The 23,073-nt window shown below is 43.8% G+C and overlaps 1 protein-coding gene across 12 annotated transcripts in view; it reads left to right on the top strand.

Annotated features, from left to right (window-relative positions):
- The window catches only part of KCNH7 (potassium voltage-gated channel subfamily H member 7), a 263,311-nt gene that overhangs the window by 139,767 nt on the left and 100,471 nt on the right, over positions 1-23,073 (top strand). For all 12 annotated transcript variants that reach the window (XM_081199246.1, XM_081199245.1, XM_081199244.1 and 9 more), the window contains exon 3: positions 17,556-17,711. In XM_081199246.1, coding sequence (XP_081055372.1) covers positions 17,556-17,711 — 156 coding nt within the window. The remainder of the gene's footprint in view (positions 1-17,555; positions 17,712-23,073) is intronic.

The raw sequence follows: 23,073 nt of genomic DNA, 5'->3' as shown, positions 1-23,073 counted from the left end.
CCTGCATTCGCTCCATAAGACACACACACATTTCCCCTTACTTTTTAGGAGGGAAAAAGTGAGTCTTATAGAGCAAAAAATACGGTATATCCCCATTGAATTTCATAGGAGGGAGATTATCTGCTCCAGGCCCAGGGCTGATGTAAAGCTGCACTGTCAACAGAGGTGTGGTTTTTAGACATTCCACTGGTGTATCTTCACCAGCGGAACTGATGTTTTCTTAGTGTTCCCTGGACATTTCCACCAGCAGATCTGTCACGCCAGTGGCATATTGATCATACCTCCGGTGTTGCAGAGCTTCCACAAAAGAGGAAGGGCCATAAGCTCAGTGGCAGAACATAGAATTGTGGAGTTGGAAGGGACCTTTGGGGGTATCTAGTCCAACCCCTTGCAATGCCGGAATCTCAGCTAAAGCATCCTTGATAGATGGCCATCTTCTTTGCATGCTGAAGACCCCACATTCAATCCCCATCAGAGGCTTGGGGTGAAATTTGTCTGAAACAATCCGCGGAGACAAATCCTGTGCTGGGTGGACCCAGGTTCGGATTCAGTATAAAGCAGGCTTCCTACGTTCCTATATATAGGCTTCCATCCAATATAGGATTGCACCCTCAATTAGCCTGATTATTTTTGCTATTTTTGAAAAGAGAGCCAGATATAATCTCGGGGAAATGATTCAATTTTTGAAAACCATTTTTAATTCTATGTAATTACAAAGAGATTAATTGCAACCGCCGAGACCTTTCCTAATTAGCAAGTCTCCCTCTTTCTTCCTCTTTCCCTCCCAAAGTCATTGTTGAACAATGGGGGGGGGGGGGAGAGAAAGCCATGATCGGCTGCTTACACAGAGCCAAACACATTTGCAAACAACTTCTGTACATCCACATTATGTGAGACTTCAACCCTTCATTTGTCTGTTCAGGGACGCGGACTTATAAAAAATATTGGGGGGGGGGTGGGAAAGCTCATGAATAATAAATAAGCTCATGAATATGCAAATAAAGTGGCGCCGCCTCCTCGTGAGCGAATAGGGGAGAGCGTGCTGCGCCTATTAATCAGCTCCGAAGGAAATTGGGTGGAGCTTTTGCTCGGGAGGGAGGGCAGGAGGCATGCAGCCCGACCCTGTGCATTTTGGGCTGGGGGAGGGGCGGCGGTGGCGCTCTGCTGGAGGGGCGCCCGAGATTATTGGGGGGGCAGAGCCCCCCCAAATGAATTTTTGAGGGGGCTCGGGCCCCCTCAAGCCCCATGGAGTCGGCGCCTATGTGTCTGTTATATTTTCCACTGGGTATTTCCTGCTCCTTAATCAATGGCTGAGGTTGACTATGCCTTCAGCGTCTCTTAATGGTTGATTCAGCAAGACTGGGACCAACTCAAACTGCTTCCAACACCATCATCAAAAAGATGACCAGTAGTTCCCCTAGCAAACCTCTGGCTGCTGCTTTGGGACAATCAAGAAGGAAAGACTTCCTTACTGTGGAGATGGGGAACCTGTGACTCTCCAAATACTGTTGAACTCCAATTTCCATCAGCCCTAGCCAGCATGGACTGTGGTCACAGGTGGTCGGAGTTGTCGTCCAATAACACAGAGGGCCACAGGTTCCCCATCTCTGGTGTGCTACTGGGAGGCACGGATGGAGTCAAGGAAGTACCTTGATTAGCACTGGCAAAGCAGGACCTGTCATCCACAGTGCTGACCGAGTATCCTGACTCCACTGCCACCTACTGGTTAGATCGGAAATTCCTCTCTTCCATCAATTGCTGTGCAGCCACATCCATTTAACTGCTCACCACTGCAAGCAAGTTTGGCCCCTACTGCAACATTGCCTTCAGCTTTAACACTTTGCTTTCCCCTCCAGGAATGAATGGCGGCTTATTTATTTATTTAGTGAGAAATTAATACGCCACTCTTTGTCAATAGGCCACAGGACGGTTTACATAATAAACAAACTTCTTCACATCTAGCAGAACGGTGTATAGTGCATTTTTACAGACCTCCAAGCAATCAAGTGGAATAATTTTAATTTTTTAATTTTTTTGCACACTTCATATGCAAGAAAGCAGAATGTGCACGTTTAGGAACCAGGAAGGTTTGCTAATGAGAAGCATTCTTCTTCTTCTTCTTCTTCTTCTTCTTCTTCTTCTTCTTCTTCTTCTTCTTCTTCTTCTTCTTCCTTCAAAAAAAGAGATTTTTTCAAGAAATATTTCTCTGAATTGTGGCCGGGCTTTTACTAGGTGAACATTTTACCCATCTTCTGCCTCCCCACCCCCAAACAAAACCCCACTTTAGTTTAGAACAGCTGCAATCGTGCATTTGCCTCCAGCCCATAATCCTGACAGCATCTGACATAATCTGTATGAATGGCCAGATCAGAAGCCACCTATGTTTAACTGAACTCTCTGACTTACGTTCTCTTCCCCTCAACAAGCCGTCTCTGGTTCTGACAAAAGTTGACAGTTTAGAAGTAACTCTCTTGTGCCATTCCTTGGACTCTTGACCCAAAACTGGGATTGAGTATAATGTTATTGATTGATTGATTTAGAAAGTTATAGAGTGACAGAGCACATCTTTAGCATGCAAAAGGTCCCAGATGGCCTGATTCTGTATCAGATAGCTTAATAATGATGATGATGATGATGATGATGATGATGTTTATTTGTATGTTTTTATGTTTCCCTCCTCCAGAACGGAGGTGCCCCAAGTAGCTTACATAATGGCCATAAAACAACCACCATGTCAGTCACCTTATATAGGTAAAAAGGTAAAGGACCCCTGGACGGTTAAGTCCAGTCAAAGGTGACTCTGGGGTTGCGTGCTCATCTCGCTCTATAGACCTAGGGAGCCGGCATTTGTCCACAGACAGTTTTCCAGGTCTTGTGGCCAGCATGACTAAACCACTTCCATCACAGGATGCTGTGATGGAAATCAGAGTGCACAGAAACACCATTTACCTTCCCACTGCAGTGGTACCTATATATCTACTTGCACTGGTGTGTTTTCAAACTGCTAGGTTGGCAGGAGCTGGGACAGAGCAACGGGAGCTCACCCCGCCGTGGGGATTCGAACTGCAGACCTTCTGATCGGCAAGGCCAAGAGGCTCAGTGGTTTAGACCACAGCGCTACCCGCATCAGTTGCCTTATATATCCATAGGTAGATATAAAACAAATAAGCAGAATAAAGAGCAAGGGAGAAACAAAACCTTTAAAATCAAACTACAGCCATGCAGGAGCCAGCACTAAATGGTAGAAAAGAAATCTACACAACAGACCCATTAAAGGCTTGGTGAGGCATCTTCAAGTGGTGATGGATTGATCTTCAAGTGAAGAAAAGAGGGAGACAACTGACCCTCCTGGAGCAAGGACATCCATCGACTGCATGCCACAGTGGAAAATATCATTTATAGCAGCCTTTCCCAGCCTTAGTGCCTCCAGATTCTTGGTCTACAAATCTCAGCATTCTTGACCATTGCCTGTGCTGGCTGGGGCTAGTGGGGGTTCCAGTCCAAAATATTTGGAGGGTGGTTGGTCGGGGAAGGCTGCTTACAGCACAATCCTATCCACCTGCCCCAGAAAAAAATGTTCCATAAAGTTCAGTGGGGCTTACTCCCAGGAAAGTAGGCATAGGCTTAAAGCATTTCCCCTAAGTTCACCATGCGATCAGCTAAAACCGGTTTGGGGCAAAATTTTGTTTTGGTAATTTCGCCATATAGTCCCCTCTATTAGGAGCCAAACAACTGGCATTTTAAAATGTACATTCATAGACATGCATTAATTTATTCCATTTATCTGTACCTGTTTTGTCTTCTGAGACAAGTTGCAATTCTACTTTTCTCTCTCAGCTCTCACTCTTGCTCTCTCTTCACAAATATATTGACATAATTCTGGCAGAAAATGATCACACATATGCAGGCATTCCTTTCGTCTCTTGATTCCTTTTCTCATTTTCTGTGTGATTCTTTGCTTCTCTTGTACCATTTCGAATATTTGCAGCCAGCGTATGTTTTGCAGCTCATGAAATGGCAGAGAACTGAAAAACTGTCCAGTCTTGGCATTTTCAGCTTTGTTACACTTAGGGAGAAATCATGTACCTACTTACTTGGTGGTAGCCCTGTGAAGATTAATGGCATATGCCCCATAGCCTGTAAAGGTTTCCCATCCCTGCTCTAAAGTGTTACATATAATCCCTAGAAATTATTGCTAAATTATTATCCTGAGCTAAGCAATCGTGTCTGGGTGGATTGTGGCTCCGTTTGCACTATTATGCATTTAAAGCACTATGATATCACTTTAAACAGTCATGGCTTCCTCCAAAGAATCCTGGGAACTGAAGAAGAAGAAGAAGAAGAAGAAGAAGAAGAAGAAGAAGAGGTGGAGGAGTAGTAGTTTGGATTTGATATCCCGCTTTATCACTACCCATAGGAGTCTCAAAGAGGCTGACATTCTCTTTTCCCTTCCTCCACCACAACAAACACTCTGTGAGGTGCGTGGGGCTGAGAGACTTCAAAGAAGTCACCCAGCAGCTGCATGTGGAGGAGCGGAAATGTGAACCCGGTTCACCAGATTACAAGTCTACCGCTCTTAACCACTACACCACACTGGCTCTAGTTTGTTATGGCTGCTGAGAGACATTAGAAGACCTCTATTCAATTCACAGAGCTACAATTTACAGAGTGGTGCAATATTCAACCCCTCTTCACAGGGAACTCTGGAAATTGTAGCTCTGTAAGGGTCTTCTAACCAGTGGCGAAGCTGCGGGGGTGTGGGGCACACATCCTGTGGCGTGGTATGCTGCCCACAAGGGCGTGGCATGCCGCCCGCAGGTGCATGGCGCGTGTTCTAGGGGCGTGAAATGCTGCCTGTGGGGGCGTGGCGCCTGGCATGCGGGGGGTGCGCGGCACGTGTTTCAGGGGGTGGGCTGCGATGGCACCCTACCAGAATAGTGGTGCTGGGGGCAGTCCACTCCCTCCGCATTCCTGTTCCTCCGCCAGTGCTTCTAACAATGGGCAGACTTTGGTCTTTCAAATTTCAGCAGCGCCCTTTGCAAAGCCACAATTTGGTGCATCCCTCACCCACCTCTTGTATTCTGTTCTTCACTATGCCATAGTTGAGATGCCCTTCAACGCCCCTAGGCTTGGCACCCAGTGCAGCAGAACCAGTCGCACTGCCCTAAACCCACCTCTATTCCTAATGACTCTAGAAACCCTGAACAAACTACAGGATTCCTCGGACTATTTAAAGTGGTATGATACGGCTTTAAATGTGTAGTGCAGATGGGGTCGTAGTGAGATATGGTAGGGGTGATTGTAGTTGTTCAAGCAGTCTGAAACGCCATGAGAATAAAACCAAGCAAAGGTCTTCAGACCATTTCCAAACTACTGATTACATAGTATGCTCCACACACACACACACACACACACATCCTCCAGGAGAGTTAATTTTCTTTTCCCAATGGGCTCCTACCTCTGCTTTCAAATGTACCAGGGAAATACCCTGGGAGCCCTGGAGTAAATCAAATGAATATCAGCCACACCTTGGGTGATAGGCAGAATGCTCATTTGTTACAGAGTTTGGGAGGAGAAGGGAAGATGTCAAGGCGAAGAGGTCCTATTTAATCATTGTAAGCTAAGTTCCCTAATAAATATCCAGCCACATCAAATATACATTTGTCATTCTTTCTTTTCTTGCCACCCCCACCACCTTCACCTCTCCTCCCCCTTTAAGTTCTGCACCACCAGGATATAAAGGCAGATATAATACATTTCAACCTGCAAGCTATTTTTAGTTGCTCCCTGGCAATGAATCTTTAAAGAGATCTTGGATATCTGTCTGCAGTCAGTTTAATAGGGGCGCTTGTGACATTCCCCCTTGACACCATGCTAGGGAAGGCATTTCAATCCCACGAAGATGGATAAGAGCTACATCAAAAACACATATCCCCTTGTTGGTGCATGTGGTAAATAATCAGCAGAGAGGTCCCAGGAGCTCTGGATTGAATTAAGGCTGAATCCATTTGGGTAGTGATCGGGGTATGATGAGTACCTGTGCAAAAATCCGCCTCCAGTTTCTCAGGAGTTCCACCCTACCCTGCTTTCTCAATAAAAGGGGCTTCCATTTTTCTGCCTCATTTTCAGGGCACTTGAGAGTTCCTTTCGCATTTTGGTTGTTGCGGGTTTTGAGCTTCCCTTTCCTTTCTGGTAAACATTTCTCCAGCCCTCGGCAGCCTCCCTGGCTGCCCATTTTGAGGGGCAGCTTGATTGAAGGGCAGGCACCTGGGAAGGCATGCAGAATGCAGAGGATTTGTATAAATGATACACAGGGCTTTTTTTCAGTGAACTCACCAGAACTCTGTTCCGGCACCTCTCAAGTGGGCACCATTGCCATTATAAGAGAACAAGGGAGGCATTCATGGTGAGCTCCGGCACTTCTTTTTCTAGAAAAACAGCAGATAATATCTGTGTTGATCACCTCAAAACTTGGATAAGCACATCAAAAACACTGTACCCCACCCATGAGAATTTCCCCAAAATTTTCTCTCTGCATCCTCCTCTTCTTATATACCGGTAATTTATTTTCCCATTTTCCAGTGCCATTATTGTTTACAGTGAAGTTCTGTGCTTTCATGAAGATATGGAACAGCTACTCTCACAAAATTTCATAACGGGAATCACCATTTGAGTGGTTCAAATTGGTGATTTTAAGATTCTGTCACACACACACACACACACACACACACACACACACACACACTCTTTAGATACTAATGTCCGCTTGGGGAGTCTCTTTCATATTCTCTTGAGTGGGGGGCCCTTGACTCTCTCTGCCTCAAGTCCTGTCGCAGTGGCACCACTGCCAGTTTTGCAGTTAGGCCAGTGATTGCCAACATTTTTAGGCCCATGGACACATTTGCAAAGCAAGGAAACATTTGTAGGCAGGACAACCAAGCACACCCTGCAACCTATTCTATTGAATACAACAAAGGGCTTCTTTTAAACCTAATTTCAGTAGGGAGTGGCATGGGAGGAAACCCTTCAGCTGCAAAGGAAGGCCTCTGCAGGCACAGGTGGCCCCTAAGTTTGGTAATCTTGAGACTTTAAGTGTAATAGTCTTATCCCTTACCACCATCACCATCTAGACTTAATGGTCTTACAATGGTCTTACAATACAAAGCTTATTTTGCTTACCGCACATGGTCTTATGGGGATCTCTCTATTTAGAAATTAATGTTTAACTTTGCTTATGTCAAGCTGTGGTAAGTCAGCCCTGTTGTGTTTGCCTCCTCCCTCATTCTCCTTAGCCCAGAGGTACCATTGTCTGTACCTGGTAAATAGGGGACATGGAGCTTATGATAACATGCTTTGAGATCCTCAGAAGAGCTTAACCTGCCTATCCCACTATAATAAGTGCATTGGATAAAAACATGCTTGGTTACGGCTGGATCTGAGAGATGAATTCTAAACATGTGTTTTATGCATAAAGCTTAAAAGTTCCAGATATTTTAGAAAGCATGAAAACTGATCCGCGAATTTGCTAAGCTGGTGTATTTATTTCAAACCATATTTAATCTCATTACTTAACTTCTTGTACTATGGTTTAAGAGTTGCGTGGATAATTGCCTTACAGGGGCAAACTGTCTATCAAAATCAGAAAGAACAAACAGCGGCTACAGATAGACCTAATCAGTCTTTGCACTAATTGCTTTCTTTCATGTTCGTGTTCCGTAATGGAGGTGATTGTGCACTGGTATGCATATTCCTACTCATTAGCCTTGAAAATTTTGAGGGACTGTAGGTTGTTTTGGTTTTTTAAAGGATTTTAAGAAAACATTGCGAAAACACTGGGCTTCATTTCACCAGAATTTCATGCAGAATTCTTTGGACAAATTAAATGGTTGGAGGTGTGTGGTTTCCTCAGATCTAATGCAGGAGTTGGGAACCTCAGACCCAGAACCAATTGCAGCCATCCAGGCATCTCTAGCTAACCCTCATCATTCTCACTAGCTCACACCCCTTGTCCAAGCCACACCTTTCACCATTATTGCTCCATGTCTGTCATGCTCAACTGCTTTTGTCTGGCAGAAACGTGTCTTTGCCTCTTGCTTGTCTAGAAGGACAGGTGTGTTTGCATGCATTGTTAAAAACCTCTGGCTTTTGCTGGCATGTAGCCCATTGCATAAGAGTAAGGGTCACGCCCATTGATTGGCCGTTTTTGCCTCTCACCCGTCCTCCCGGCATGCAACCCCCAGAAGGTTCCTTACAAGGAAATACAGCCCCCCCCAAAAAAAAACAGATTCCCAGCCCTCCTCTAATAGAATGAATCCCATTCATGGATATTGCTGTGGTCGGGTTCACATTAGCATTCTTTTCCCTAGTTGAACCTAACACAATCTCAATTTTTAAAAGGCTATCCACGCATTGAACCTATTTGCTAAATGGTTTAAAATGAGAACAGCTGAACTACTTCAGGTTTCCCGCATAACATCTGAGAGTGCTCAGAAGAAATGTTAAGCAAAAACTAAGATTGCATAATTTTAGGAACACACTCAGGCAAACAACAACACAAAAGCCACCCTTGGTATTGCAAAGAGGGTCAACCGGGGGGGGGGAGGAGCAGGAGCACAATGCCACTTCCCATAGTGTAGTCATTGATAGTCTCATCCTCCTTGATTTTCCTTCATCTTGTTGGCTAATGTGAGAACATCCTGGTGGGCTGGATGAGCCTTTGGACTGATTTGTCTGTTCCACTTTAAAACCATCCAGTTGGGCAGCCAACACTTTATATTGTGGTGGTGAGCTCCATCGTTTAACTTTGTGCTGTGTGAAGTATTTATTTCCCACCTGGCAAGCTGGCTACAAAACTTGACAGTTTTGCACATGCTCAGAACCATTATTCCTAGTTCTGGAATTCATTGGCTGATTTCACAAGCCATGACTTCTTGAGATTTCGGAGGTAAAGCCGGACTGAATTGAAAACAAATTGAATACTCCACACACACCCCTCAGAAAATAACCCCTATTACTTGGTATTTTAATAATGGATTCGATATGGTGCCAACTGGGAAATTACAAAGTTGGAGGTGTCTTAATGAAGAAAGTTTAATGGGTAGACAGGGAGCTCTCCTGAAAAGAAAACATAGCAGTTTGGTGGAAGATAGAAAGAAAGTTGTGAGCGATAAAGTTGTTAGTGGAGTTTTTGCAAAGCTCAGTCTTGGGAACCACTCCAATCAATATTAATCAACAGCCTTGATGGTAAAAATGAGAGTGTGATAATGAAATCTGATGATGATACCAAATTGGGGACCGTGTTCAATACTAGGGAGGACTGGAAAGCCAAACACAATGATCTGAAGGATTTTCATAATCCTGTGTAGTAGAAATGAGTTGCAATGTTCGTGCATTAGACTATTAATAATATCCTGTTTGTAGTTTTTTATTGTAGGTTTATCAGTAGGAGATGGCAGACAAGAAGGAATGTCTAGGCCTAATGGGGAAGCACAGTGGGCTTTTAAAATTTGGTGCATTCTAATTTTTATTATTTAAACTTCTAAGGTTCTTTCATACATTCATTATGCAGAATTAAGTTGGTTTGGGGCTATAACAGCATGACACAGCAGGAAAAGGGTCTTCTCTATGGAATATCATGTGTGGGGTATAATATCAGACCCTCCAAGTGTCCCTATTTTCTAGGGACATCCCTGATTTAGAGATGTCATCCTGGTTTATGATTTGATCCCAGAATGTCCCACTTTTCCTTAGGCTGTCCCTATTTTCACTGGAGAAATGGTGGAGGGTATGGAGTTATCTGACTGAAGGCAATCCTGTATAGGGAAGTTTTTTAAATGTTTTAAATGTTTAATATTTTATTATGTTTTTATATAGGCTGGAAACTACCCAGAGTGCTGAGTCAACCCAAGAAGATGTGTGGGGTATAAATTATCATTATGGAAAGGGATGTCCCTATTTTCATCGGAGAAATGTTGGAGGGTATGGAGCTATCCAACCCTGAGTTTCTTTTAATGTTTAATTATTATTTTATATATGTTAGAAACTGCCCAGAGTGGCTGGGGCAACCCAGTAAGATGTGTGGGGTATAAATAGCAAGATTATCATTATAGAATGAAACGTCTCTATTTTCATCGGCGAAATGATGGAGCGTATGTAATATTAAGGGAATACTGTCCGTGTTATATTTGTTCACGTTCACTAGAGTCTAGGTTTTACACAAACAAAGCTCAGAAGTTCTGTAGACCAGGCCCTGAGGCTGTTGGAGAGAGAGAAATGGGGAAGGGGGCTTTTCCTCATGATTCATGTACGTTCCAGATTGTTCTAAGTGGCCTGGCCATCATCCCCTGTGTAAAGAGTACATCTTACAGGTGGTTGTTTGTTTGTTGTCTTCAGCTCCTACAGTGAAAAGTCCCACAGAAGTGTTGCTGAGTAACATTGTTTTCAATATTTGACACTTGTTCCTTAGGCTGCACATACTCATCCTGTTAAAGAGCGTTTCCCTCAATTGTTCCACTTAACGTGTCTCTCTGTGGGGTTCAACTGGCACCCTGCCTCCAAGAGCAATAGTAAAGCAAACTATTAGCAAATACTTTAAGCCCATTTGGCGGGGACTGTGTTCCCTCCTCCTTCCCACCACAACACTTAGTATGCTGTGTTGTTTGTTTCTAGTTCCGCTTCTTAATAACAAACAGTGGTTGCGACAGGATATGATTATTAATAATTCAGAGTTCAGGGTGCCATTTCAGAGTACCATTAAATAAATACATCAGTAAAAAATTTCCGCAAGCATGAGAATTCACACACTTCGGCTTTTACAATTGAATTTTAAAGCACTTTTTGAAAGTGACCAGTCCTGGCTAATCCATGACTTGGCAATAGGCCTGAAATCTTGGTATCATACAGCAGATGATGGTATGCTGTACTGGCCAGTAGCAACTGAGGATCTGGCTTATTCTGGTGTAGAAATTCACCTTGTAAATTGAAAGTTGGTCATGGGTTGCACCTCAGTGCTTCATGTTTAACTTACACTGTAAAAGAGCTGCTCCCTTTTTCCTTTGGTCACATTCAGATGAATCCGTTAGATAAAAACCAGAATTACAGTGCAGGAAGACTAAAATGCAGGGGGTGTCAAGCTATAGATAGAGACTTATTTAAGGCAGAGGGGTTTTTTGCAATTTTATTTTATAAGACCTTATGAAAATTCATCAGCAAGATCCATACAAATGTTTGTATGGAATTTTGCCTAAGATTTGCATTTCTCTACAAGCTGTCTTCCCTAATATAATGCATTTTTAAATATTATTTGTGGTTTTATACACACTTTATCCCAGGATATTCATTTTTTTGTCCACATCACTTGGCTGGAGAACTGCATTGCAAAATTCAGAGAAATGTGGATTTCAAAGCATGATTGCCTTTCAGGTCCCATATTTTTTTAAAAAATAGTTTTTATTAGAGATTTTCCTGTGTTACAAAACAAACAAACAAATGGGGAAGAGTACATATAGTGTCTCCTTTTTTAAAAGAACCTTTTTCACAGTTTGTTTACATTTTGTAAGAGACACTGTCGTTCTAGATATCATGCAGTTACAGTGGGGAGAAAGATGGGAGGGTAATGTTCTTTCCTTCTATCGCATCAACATCACATCACCTTAAGAGGTTTTGCAAGGAAAACGTTTGATTATAGATAAGCTCACAGATCGGGGATAAAACTGCGAACCACAAACCCTTCAAGCAAACAAAAACGGAGACTGCACAATTTGCGAGTTGAAATCTTCAAAGTTGATAGCGAAATGTCAAATGTCCTCTTTTCCTGCTTTAAAGAGCAGGACTGCAGGTCTGCCACACAGCAAGTCTGGGAGGGGGTAGAGGGTGGTACCAGAGCAGTAACATCCTATGTGGTTGGGCAAAGTCACCTTCCTCACTCCCACATCATCACTGCCGCTTACCTGAATGGGACCAAGGCTGTGGCGAGGCTGTACTTATGGAAGCAGCACCTGAGTGGCAGCAGTCTTGCTGGTGCAGCAGCAAGGTGCCAACCTCACCACTGTCCCACCCCAGCCTCATTTGGATAAACAGCAGTGACACTGGTGTCGGGAGCCCAGCTCCACCCTCCACATACTCCATTATTAGAGAAAGGGCAGGAGAAGCTGTAGTTGCCTGATCTCCAGATTCAGCAACTAATTTAAAGAACCAGGGGGTATCTCTGTGTTCCATTATGGCTGCCCTGTTTGCTAGCTTGTGGGGTGCTGAGCTTTGAATGTGCAAGCAGAGACAACCACCATCATTTGTCTGCTAAACCAGGAATGGGAATACCGGTACCTGTGGCCTTCCAGCTGTTGTTGGACTACGACTCCCATCCTCTCTGAACAATTGGCCATGCTGGCTGAGGCTTATGGGGAGCTGTAATCCAACTACATCTCAGAGGCCAAGGGCTCCCTATTCCTCTGCTGGGCAAAGGCTCAGCATAGTCCATATCTCCTCCACAAACACCCTTCTCATTGGTGCAAGAGGCCAGTTTCTACAAATCTACCCATCACAACACAGTTGGAGACTTGCTGCAAAACAGATACCAAAGGATTCTTCCCTTTGATAATGACTATGTGATAATAACAGTGCCTTTCCCCGTGAATCAGAAAATATAATTCTGAAACCTAAAAAGGGCAATATGTATTTTGGTTAATTAACTGGAAAAAAAAGTAACAGTTCTTCCGTCTAGCCTCTCCTCCAACAACACTCTGCTTAACCAGTCTCGATTTCAGCATGCGGCCTGCAGCATTGCTATTTTTAGCCCAGATGGGACAGGCTTAAATTGCTTATTTTCCGTTTACTAAAGTCGTCTTGTTTGTTCCCATGGAAACTGTGGCAAGTGCTTAACTGTTTTATTAAATGGATTGAAGCCACAGCTACAAATTCTGAAAGGGAGAGCCTGTTGGGTTTTAGGCACAGTTCACACTGTGCTTAGACGAAAGTGTGCAGTAGGAAAAATTACATTAACTTGAGTGGAGGTGGGGGTTACAGTTGACCATGTTAGGGTTATGGAGGCAGGGGGAAATCAGGACATGGAGGGGGGGGGGGCAAAGAGCCATATTACTCTGGTGGAAAGTGGCCTGTCCCACATTTCAATAGTAGGTGGGACCAAAAAGAGAGACGTACCGTAAATTGCACTGACCCAAACAACTTAATACAGAACAGCTGCCTTGGCTTTTGCTGGCTCATGGTGCCAGACTGCTAGTTTCCTCTGATTTTAGCCATATTGCATTCTGTATTCATAATTAACACCAAAGCACTTATATATATTGGACTTACCATGTGTATGTGAGTGAGTGCACACACACACACACACACACACACACACACAGAAAACACACACACACACACACACTGTATATCTGAAATAGCTCTCCCATGGAAATAATTTCTTATTTCTGTCCACTGCCATCAAGATGGGTGCTGGTTTGAAGGAACTCTATCAATGACTGTAGATCACTTGATATATTCCAGGTCTTCTGCATTAGTTACAGCCCCCTGTCATTATGGCCAGTTAATTCTCTCGCAGATGTATCTGTGTGAAACTAGTAGCCAAAGTGCCTCTTGGTACTTATTACTGTAATCACATTACTACCAGAGTTGATACCCAGTGCTACAGAAGCAGACAAATGACTTTATGAAAAACGCAGCTCGTAAAGAAAAGTTTTGGAGTTGAGGGAACATCATCCAGTCTCTTCAAACACTCGATTTTGCCTGTCGCCGAAAAAGAAGAGGTGAGCTGCATAGAAAAGGTACCAAGCAAGAGCAGTTTCCAGTGACAGCAAAAGGAAGAACAAAGAAACAGTGGGGTCACTCAGAGGAGAAAATGGTGAAATGCAAACAGGGGACACAGAAAGGGCTGAACTTCTCAATGCCTTCTTTGCCTCAGTCTTCTCCAATAAAGAAAACAATGCCCGACCTGAAGAATTTGGAGCAAATGATTCAGCAGAGGAAACACAGCCCAGAATAACTAAGGAGATAGTACAAGAATACTTGGCTAGTCTAGATGTATTCAAGTCTCCAGGGCCAGATGAACTGCATCCAAGAGTATTAAAAGAACTGGCAGATGTGATCTCAGAACCACTGGCAGTAATCTTTGAGAATTCCTGGAGAACAGGCGAAGTCCCGGCAGACTGGAGGAGGGCAAATGTTGTCCCTATTTTCAAAAAGGGGAAAAGAGAGGACCCAAATAATTATCGCCCAGTCAGTCTGACATCAATACCAGGGAAGATTCTGGAGCAGATCATTAAGCAAACAGTCTGTGAGCACCTAGAAAGGAATGCTGTGATCACCAATAGTCAACATGGATTTCTGAAAAATAAGTCATGTCAGACTAACCTGATCTCGTTTTTTGACAGAATTACAAGCCTGGTAGATGAAGGGAACGCAGTGGATGTAGCCTACCTTGATTTCAGCAAGGCATTTGACAAGGTGCCCCATGATATTCTTGTAAAGAAGCTGGTAAAATGCGGTCTTGACTATGCTACCACTCAGTGGATTTGTAACTGGCTGACTGACCGAACCAAAAGGGTACTCATCAATGGTTCCTCTTCATCCTGGAGAAGAGTGACTAGTGGGGTGCCACAGGGTTCTGTCTTGGGCCCGGTCTTATTCAACATCTTTATCAACGACTTGGATGATGGACTCAAGGGCATCCTGATCAAATTTGCAGATGACACCAAACTGGGAGGGGTGGCTAACACCCCAGAGGACAGGATCACACTTCAAAACGACCTTGACAGATTAGAGAACTGGGCCAAAACAAACAAGATGAACTTTAACAGGGAGAAATGTAAAGTATTGCACTTGGACAAAAAAAATGAGAGGCACAAATACAAGATGGGGGACACCTGGCTTGAGAGCAGTACATGTGAAAAGGATCTAGGAGTCTTGGTTGACCACAAACTTGACATGAGCCAACAGTGTGACGCGACAGCTAAAAAAGCCAATGCAATTCTGGGCTGCATCCATAGGAGTATAGCATCTAGATCAAGGGAAGTAATAGTGCCACTGTATTCTGCTCTGGTCAGACCTCACCTGGAGTACTGTGTCCAGTTCTGGGCACCACAGTTCAAGAAGGACACTGACAAACTGGAACGTGTCCAGAGGAGGGCAACCAAAATGGTCAAAGGCCTGGAAACGATGCCTTATGAGGAACGGCTAAGGGAGCTGGGCATGTTTAGCCTGGAGAAGAGGAGGTTAAGGGGTGATATGATAGCCATGTTCAAATATATAAAAGGATGTCATGTAGAGGAGGGAGAAAGGTTGTTTTCTGCTGCTCCAGAGAAGCGGACACGGAACAATGGATCCAAACTACAAGAAAGAAGATTCCACCTAAACATTAGGAAGAACTTCCTGACAGTAAGAGCTGTTCGACAGTGGAATTTGCTGCCAAGGAGTGTGGTGGAGTCTCCTTCTTTGGAGGTCTTTAAGCAGAGGCTTGACAACCATATGTCAGGAGTGCTCTGATGGTGTTTCCTGCTTGGCAGGGGGTTGGACTCAATGGCCCTTGTGGTCTCTTCCAACTCTATGATTCTATGACTTCACTGTATGTGGCAGATGTCAAGCCCTTAGGCCATTTCTCCCATTTCCGCATGGCATAAGTGAAAGTGGTTAAAAAGCAGGGTGCAACCCTGCTTACCTAGACAGCAGGTTTTTAATTACGTTTTTATATATGCTAGAAGCTTATATGTTAGTAGAAAGACCTTGAGGTGATCAAGGGTTTTCTGGTGGTTTAAACACTTCTTTTAAAAAACATAAAGGAGTCATGCAGTGCTCAAACAGGTGCAGGGATCTCTCCATAGCTTCCTGCACTTCCTGGAACGCCTTGGGAGCAACGTCATTCAACACAGGGCATTGTTTCCCTGCAAGGCATTCCAGGAAGTGTGGTTGCCAGAAGATTCTCATGCTGATTCCCACCAGGCCAGCCTTCCTGGAATGCCCTGATTTTGGATGGCAGCTTTGCTTCACCACCACCCTGTGAGCAGTCAGAAAATAGTTAGTCAGTTTTTTATTTATTTATTTGCGCAGCTCTAAAGATAATCTGAATAGCAGCATGCCTGTTTGTGCCGAAGCTCCCCCCCCCCCGCCCTTGCATCTTTTCTTTGATGCTCAAGTTACATAGCCTCGAGGCTACATCTCGGCCTGTGCGCCATTCTCGATGATGGTTCCAAATGTCTCTTTTTCTTCTTCAGCCTCTGTGTATTCCCCATGGAAGACACCCAGAGAGCTGCTGCATATGTTACAGTAGAGGCATATATTTGTTAACATATTCGGCGAGTTGTTTTGTTTCTGCTTGCAATATATGTAATTGGGTTGTTGTTGTTTGACTTCATGTTTACTGTTGAGTTACCCATTGGTGTGTGTCAAGCTCTCTCAAAGAATCATAGAGATGGAAGGGGCCACGAGGGCAGTGGCATAGTGTGGGAGGGGCCATAGGGATTGTGGCCTCCGGCGCAAAATTGTTAGGGAAGCAAAATTTCAACACCCGGTGCTGCCTCAATAAGCTTCCATCGCTGGGCTCCATTGAAAACGGCTTTTCCACGCTCTGAATGATGTCTTTTATACTGAATGGACACAGAGCAGAGCATTCCTGGCTTATCCAGGAAGCCAAAGTAAAGTTTTTTCAACTGAAAAACTCTCCCCACTCCCTAAAAACAAAAAACCTGCCGAAACTTTTCTGATTCAGAATTCCACCACAAAGACAGCTAAAATACAAATAGTTGTCTATTTTAAGCAAGTGTCCTCCCTGTAGCCCAGCCAAAAGTTTGACTTTCAAGCTGCTGACATTTAAGAGAATAATGGGGCTTTTTTTCAGCCTCAGCCTCTCTGTTGATAGGGGAAATCACAGGTGGCTGTTGACACTGAATACCTTCCCAGTATGATGCTGTGCACGTGTTTGAAGCATTTATGAGGAACAAAAAAGCAGCAAAAAAAAAAAGGGCGAGCTGAACTCTTTCACCCATTTACAGTGGAGGCTGCTGCGTTTGAGCAGATGGGGCAGTGGCCTGCCATCCCCAGTCTGCCCTGAGCCAATCCCCACTTGCCTGCCTGCCCCACAACCAGCCCAAAAGGTGGCATTTCGCTTCTCCCTTCTTAATCTCAATGTTGCCCCTTGTAAAATTCATCAGAGAGGAGGATGGGGACAGAAGTAGGATTAGTTGGCTGTGCCTGTCATTTCTCCCATTCTGCATCCAATTTGAGCTCCTTGTCTGACACCCTACCAGTCCCAATGGCCACCATCCCGCACTGCTTGGAAATAAGTCTCTTTAAACACAATAGGACTTGCCTCTGAGTTGGCAAGTGTAGGATCACACTGGCAGTGACATAAATAAGGGAGCTTCTCGAAATCACAATATGGTTGATCGATTGTCAGAAAACATTTGCCTGTCCTTAAATCAAACAAATGATCGTGTTTCTCAAAACAGTTAACATATTCCTAGAATGACTGGCATAGGAATCATTGGGGAGGAAAGATTTCACTTACAAACCTTTGCTTAAATTGTTCCTCTCTCTCTCCTTTCTAGGGTCCACCTTCATTTGCAACACCCACATCATCCCAGTGAAAAATCAAGAAGGAGTTGCCATGATGTTTATTATTAGCTTTGAATACGTAACAGATGAGGAGAATGTAGAGTCTCCAGAGAAACTGAACCAGATACTCTCAGCCAAAGTTGCAAACCGTAAGTGTGTTTACTATGGGAATTTGGGTGGGTGGGTCGTAGGGCATGGAACAAATGATGTGCTACTCTTGGTAGAACTTTGGCCTTTAACACATTCCCTGGAATGAAGATTCTTGGGCTGTGTATGCACTATACCTTTTAAAACACATTCGAAGCACATTCTACCCCATAAAGAATTCTGGGCACTGTAGTTTGAGTTGGGGGAATGTGTTTCAAATGTCTGAACAGGAATAGCCTAATTTTTGTTGTCTATGCTCTGGTAACCTCTAGGTTACATTACTGCGACATGTTATATGTAGGGCTGCCTCTGAAGATGGTACGGAAACTCCAGCTGGTGCAGAATTTGGCAGCTAGGTTGCTTACCAGGAGGAGGCGGTTTGAGCATATTACACCGATCCTGGCCTGACCTCACTGGCTGCCAATTGGTTTCTGGGCACAATTCAAAGTGCTGTTTTTGACCTTTAAAGCCTTAAATGGCTCATGGCCGCAATACACCAAGGACCGCCTCTTTCCATATGAACCAACCCAGACCCTGCGATCATCTTCTGAGGCCCTTCTTCATGTGCCTCCTCCACAAGAGGTCTGGAAGATGGCAACATGAGACTGGACCTTTTCTGTAGTGGCTCCTCATTTGTGGAATGCTCTCCCCAGGGATGCTCACCAGGTGCCTTCACTGATATCTTTAGACACCAGGCGTTCGGCTGATTAGCATTCTATGGCCTTTCAAATGTATCTGTGGGAAGGGGGTTATTGGTTTGTTCTGCTTTTGTTTTCATTATGCATTCTGTGTTTTCATTTTGTATTTTTATGTTGGATGAGGGGTAGGATGCAAATTTATTTAGTGATATTAGTTTTTTAAAAACGTGTATTAAAGGTATGTTGGGTCCCAATGAAGGGATTGTAGCTCAGGAGCAGAGCAGCTGCACTGCATGCAAAAAGGTCCAAATTTCCATGAAAAATGTGTTATTGAAAATGCCTTGAAGTAAAGGGAACGGGTGCAGAAGGCATGCCCTTTTAAAAAAACAACAACAACCCAGCACGTTTATTAATTCGGGTAAGTAGCTGTGTTGGTCTGACGCAGTCAAAATATAAATAAATAAATAATTGTCCAGTAGCATCTTATAGACCAACTAAGTTTATTCAGATATCTGTATCTGAAGAAGTGTGCATGCACACAAAAGCTTATATCAGAACAAACTTAGTTGGTCTATAAGGTGCTACTGGACAATTTTTTATTTATTTTATTTTTATTCCTATGTTTATCAATGTGTGAGAACACAATGGCCAAAAAAAAAAATCAATAGGTTGTAAAAATCAGTGGGCTAATCAATCAAAGGAAAGGAAAACTAGAAAAGAAAAAAAACCTGTAACCATAACTGTGACTCAGGGAAGTACAGAGATTGCTTTCTTCATCTTTCACTTTCTATATTAAGAAAACAATAAGGAGTGATGGGTCATAATTTACATCAGAATGAAATCAGATCAACAGTCATCAGCAACAAGAATAAAACTCTCAGCGCCCTTAACAAATCACAGTTCCCAGGATTCTGTGGGGGGAGCCGTGACCATTAAAGTGGTATAAGAGTGCCTTAAATGTATTGTGCAGATGTGGCCGTGAACATATGCAGTGGAGGTATACAAAGATGGAAGGCTTTTAAAGTGAAATAATATGTAGTACAGTGGTACCTCGGTCTATGAACAGTCCTGTTAATGAACTATTCAGACAACGAACTCCACAAAACCGGAAGTAGGTGTTCCAGCTAGTGAACTTTGCCTCGGAAGACGAATGGAAGCCGAACGGTGGAAGGGCACCGGCAGCGGGAGGCCTCAGTAGGGAAAGTGTGCCTCAGTTTAAGAACGCTTTGGTTTAAGAATGGACTTCCGGAATGAATTAAGTTTGTAGATCAAGGTACCCCTGTACGAAAGAGGGCTTACTGCACGTGAAAAGTGGCTAAACAAGAAAATTGTACAGTATAGGATTTTCCCCAAGGTTTAAATTTCTGTAGGTTTAAATTTCTGAAGTGCGTCTTAGGTCACCATATATAGCACATAGCCCCCCCCCCACACACACACAGAGCTACAGTTCCCAGCAAACAAACTTTAGTTCCCAGAGCCATGTGCTTTAAATATATACGTAGTGTGGATCTGAACTTAGTTACTACTAAGGAGAAGAATCCTCATTTGCACTATGCTTAAAAAAATGTTTACACCCCCTTTGATTCTACTTTATGAAAGAATGCTTTTCAATAGATGTATCTACAAAATGCAGTATCATTGCTGAAGGCCATCAGTGCCTAGAAATCCAATTTTAAACATACACACACATGTCTATATCAGGAAGAATGTCTGCCTGCTCATCCAATTAGGAGGCAAAACCATATGAATGGAGTGTTGTTTTGTTTTTGCTTTTAAAAAATGAGAACCATAATCTGCTTGCAGATATTCTAATGGCACAATAAGAGGCTAGATTTGTTAAACAAATTACTCGTGAATTATTTGCTCAGCTTTGCTCCTAAGCTATTAGGTTTAGCTAAAGCTATTAGGTTTAGCTAAGGCTATTAGGCTCTGGAAAGGCTGCATAAAATAACGAGGAAAATGTCCATCACTCGTTGCATTTAATAGTAGATTTCAATCATTTGTTCTGAATTTATAAACCGCTCTGCATTTAAGGAACAGAATGCCTTAACAGTTATATAAAATATAAAACTGATCATAAAGCAGTATCAAAAACGTAAACGCTAACCATAATTTAAAACTGCAGAGATGAAATATATGAAATTGGGAGGGCTTTGGAGAAAAGGAAGGTTTTCAAGAAATGTAGAAAACATAATTTGGGGCTTCCTTCCTTTCTGATTCTGGAAAACTGGTGCTGCAGTGCTAACAGTGTGTGCTTGAGCCACATAATACCATTAACAGAGCTTCATCCTAAAGGCCTGGAGTAGGATGGAGGTAGAGAGGTGGCTTCTTCTCAGATATCCTGGTCCAGAACAATATAGGGCTTTATACCTAGACAGCATCTTAAAAAGCAGAGACATCACCTTGCTGACAAATGTCCGTATAGTTAAAGCTATGGTTTTCCCAGTAGTGATGTATGGAAGTGAGAGCTGGACCATAAAGAAGGCTGATCGCCAAAGAATTGATGCTTTTGAATTATGGTGCTGGAGGAGACTCTTGAGAGTCCCATGGACTGCAAGAAGATCAAACCTCTCCATTCTTAAGGAAATCAGCCCTGAGTGCTCACTGGAAGGACAGATCCTGAAGCTGAGGCTCCAATACTTTGGCCACCTCATGAGAAGAGACGACTCCCTGGAAAAGACCCTGATGTTGGGCAAGATTGAGGGCACAAGGAGAAGGGGAAAATAGAGGACGAGATGGTTGGACAGTGTTCTCAAAGCTACCAACATGAGTTTGACCAAACTGCGGTGAGGCAGTGGAAGACAGGAGTGCCTGGCGTGCTCTGGTCCATGGGGTCACGAAGAGTCGGACACGACTAAATGACTAAACAACAACAACAACAACAACAACAACAACAACAACAACAACAACAACAAGTAAAACCTTGAATCTAGCTGGATAGCAGCCAGAACAAGGCTTTCAACAGAGGTGTTGCATGTTGTCGAAGTGTTGCCCTAGAAAGCAGCCATGCTATGGCACCCTGTGAAGGCCATCTAGAAGGAGTGTTAAGAGCAACCCCTAAGCAGCCAATACTGATGACTCCAATGAGGACAGAGAGTGGGAGGAAGGGGCCAGAGCCCTCCTGCTCTTGCCCCTGACCAAAGAGCCAGGCTGTTCCACTGAGAAACACCCACTGGAAGTCTCGTGCACCATTTTCCTTCACTCAGGGGAAGGAGGCAGCACCAGTCAATGCCAAGGAGGCCCCTTCAAGGCCGAGGGAGTGAGGAAGCTCCATAGCACAGACTGGGCATGTCAGGGGAGGAGGAAAGGCAGGCTTGGTCTCTGAGACAACAGTGACATCTTAAGAGGCAGTAGGCAACCCTGCTAAAGGAAGTACAGTGGTACCTCGGGTTACAGACACTTCAGGTTACAGATGCTTCAGGTTACAGACTCTGCTAACCCAGAAATAGTACCTCAGGTTAAGAACTTTGCTTCAGGATGAGAACAGAAATCGCATGGTGGCAGCCATGGGAGGCCCCATTACCTAAAATGCTACCTCAGGTTAAGAACAGTTTCAGGTTAAGAATGGACCTCCGGAACGAATTAAGTTCTTAACCCGAGGTACCACTGTAGTAACACTTTCAAGGTGATTTATTTCCACAGAGAACATTATCTACGTAGAGGAAGTAGGAATTGGATGGCGGCCCAATAGGGTGTAGTGGGAGGTCTGAAAATAAAACATCTCACTAAAAAAGGCAAAGTTGTAATGCTGTCTCCCAGACAAACTATTGAAACTAGGACCTGTGATTCCAGCACACTGTATTTTCCAAGAGTGATCTGCAAATAGAAGGACTCGGGGCTAAATGCATCAGTCAGACTGTTGTGGGCTATATGAAAATGGAAGGGTTCACCTCTACTGTTCTAAGCTTACTTTTGCACGTACGCACAGCCAGCCACACAAATGCATTTCCAAAATGGTTGACTATGCAAGCCTACATATATCTACCCAGACGTAAGTGCCTCTGAATTCCACAGGACTTATTCACTGTAAGTATGTATAAGACTACAGCCTTTCTCAATAGCACATCTCCAAATACTGTGTCGTATTAAAGCACCCATGGTCCTGAAAACATTCTGCCAAAAATGTAACCTATTCAGATAGAAGAGCTAGATGGATCAGGCCAGTGACTCATTTAGTGTAGCATCCTATTCCCACAGGGCCCAACCAGATACCTGTGGGGAGATCAACAGCAAGACTTGAGTACAACAGCACTCTCCCCAAATGTGATTCCCAACTACTGGCATGCAGTTGCACTGCCTCTGACAGTGGAGTTAGAACATAGACATTGTGGCTACTAGACACTGAGATCCTTAATTTCCATTATTTTGTCTAATCGTCCTTCGAAGTGGTCTATGTTTGTGGCCATCGTTCTGTGTAATTGAGAACAGTTATGTAAGCACAAAACCCCCCAACTGCACATCTGAATTCTCCCTAATGTGCGTTGGAATTCTCATTGACTCCAGTGTAACATTTTTAGGATTTGAACAGAATGGGCAGGTGAGGGGGGGGAAATGCAACCATTTCGTGACGATATGAAGGCCAAGGTTCAGCAATATGCGATGGGGTATAGGGCCTGCCCTGAAAGTTTTTAAGAGAGTTGCACATCTGTGTGTCATACGCCATAATCATTTGCTCCCTGTGCTACAGTTCTGAATCCTTCTCAGGAACCCTTATCATGTGGAATCA

This window comes from Podarcis bocagei (genome assembly GCF_964188305.1).
Source record: "Podarcis bocagei genome assembly, chromosome: 1".
Lineage (NCBI taxonomy): Eukaryota > Metazoa > Chordata > Lepidosauria > Squamata > Lacertidae > Podarcis > Podarcis bocagei.
This window is presented reverse-complemented; position numbering and strand designations above follow the sequence as displayed.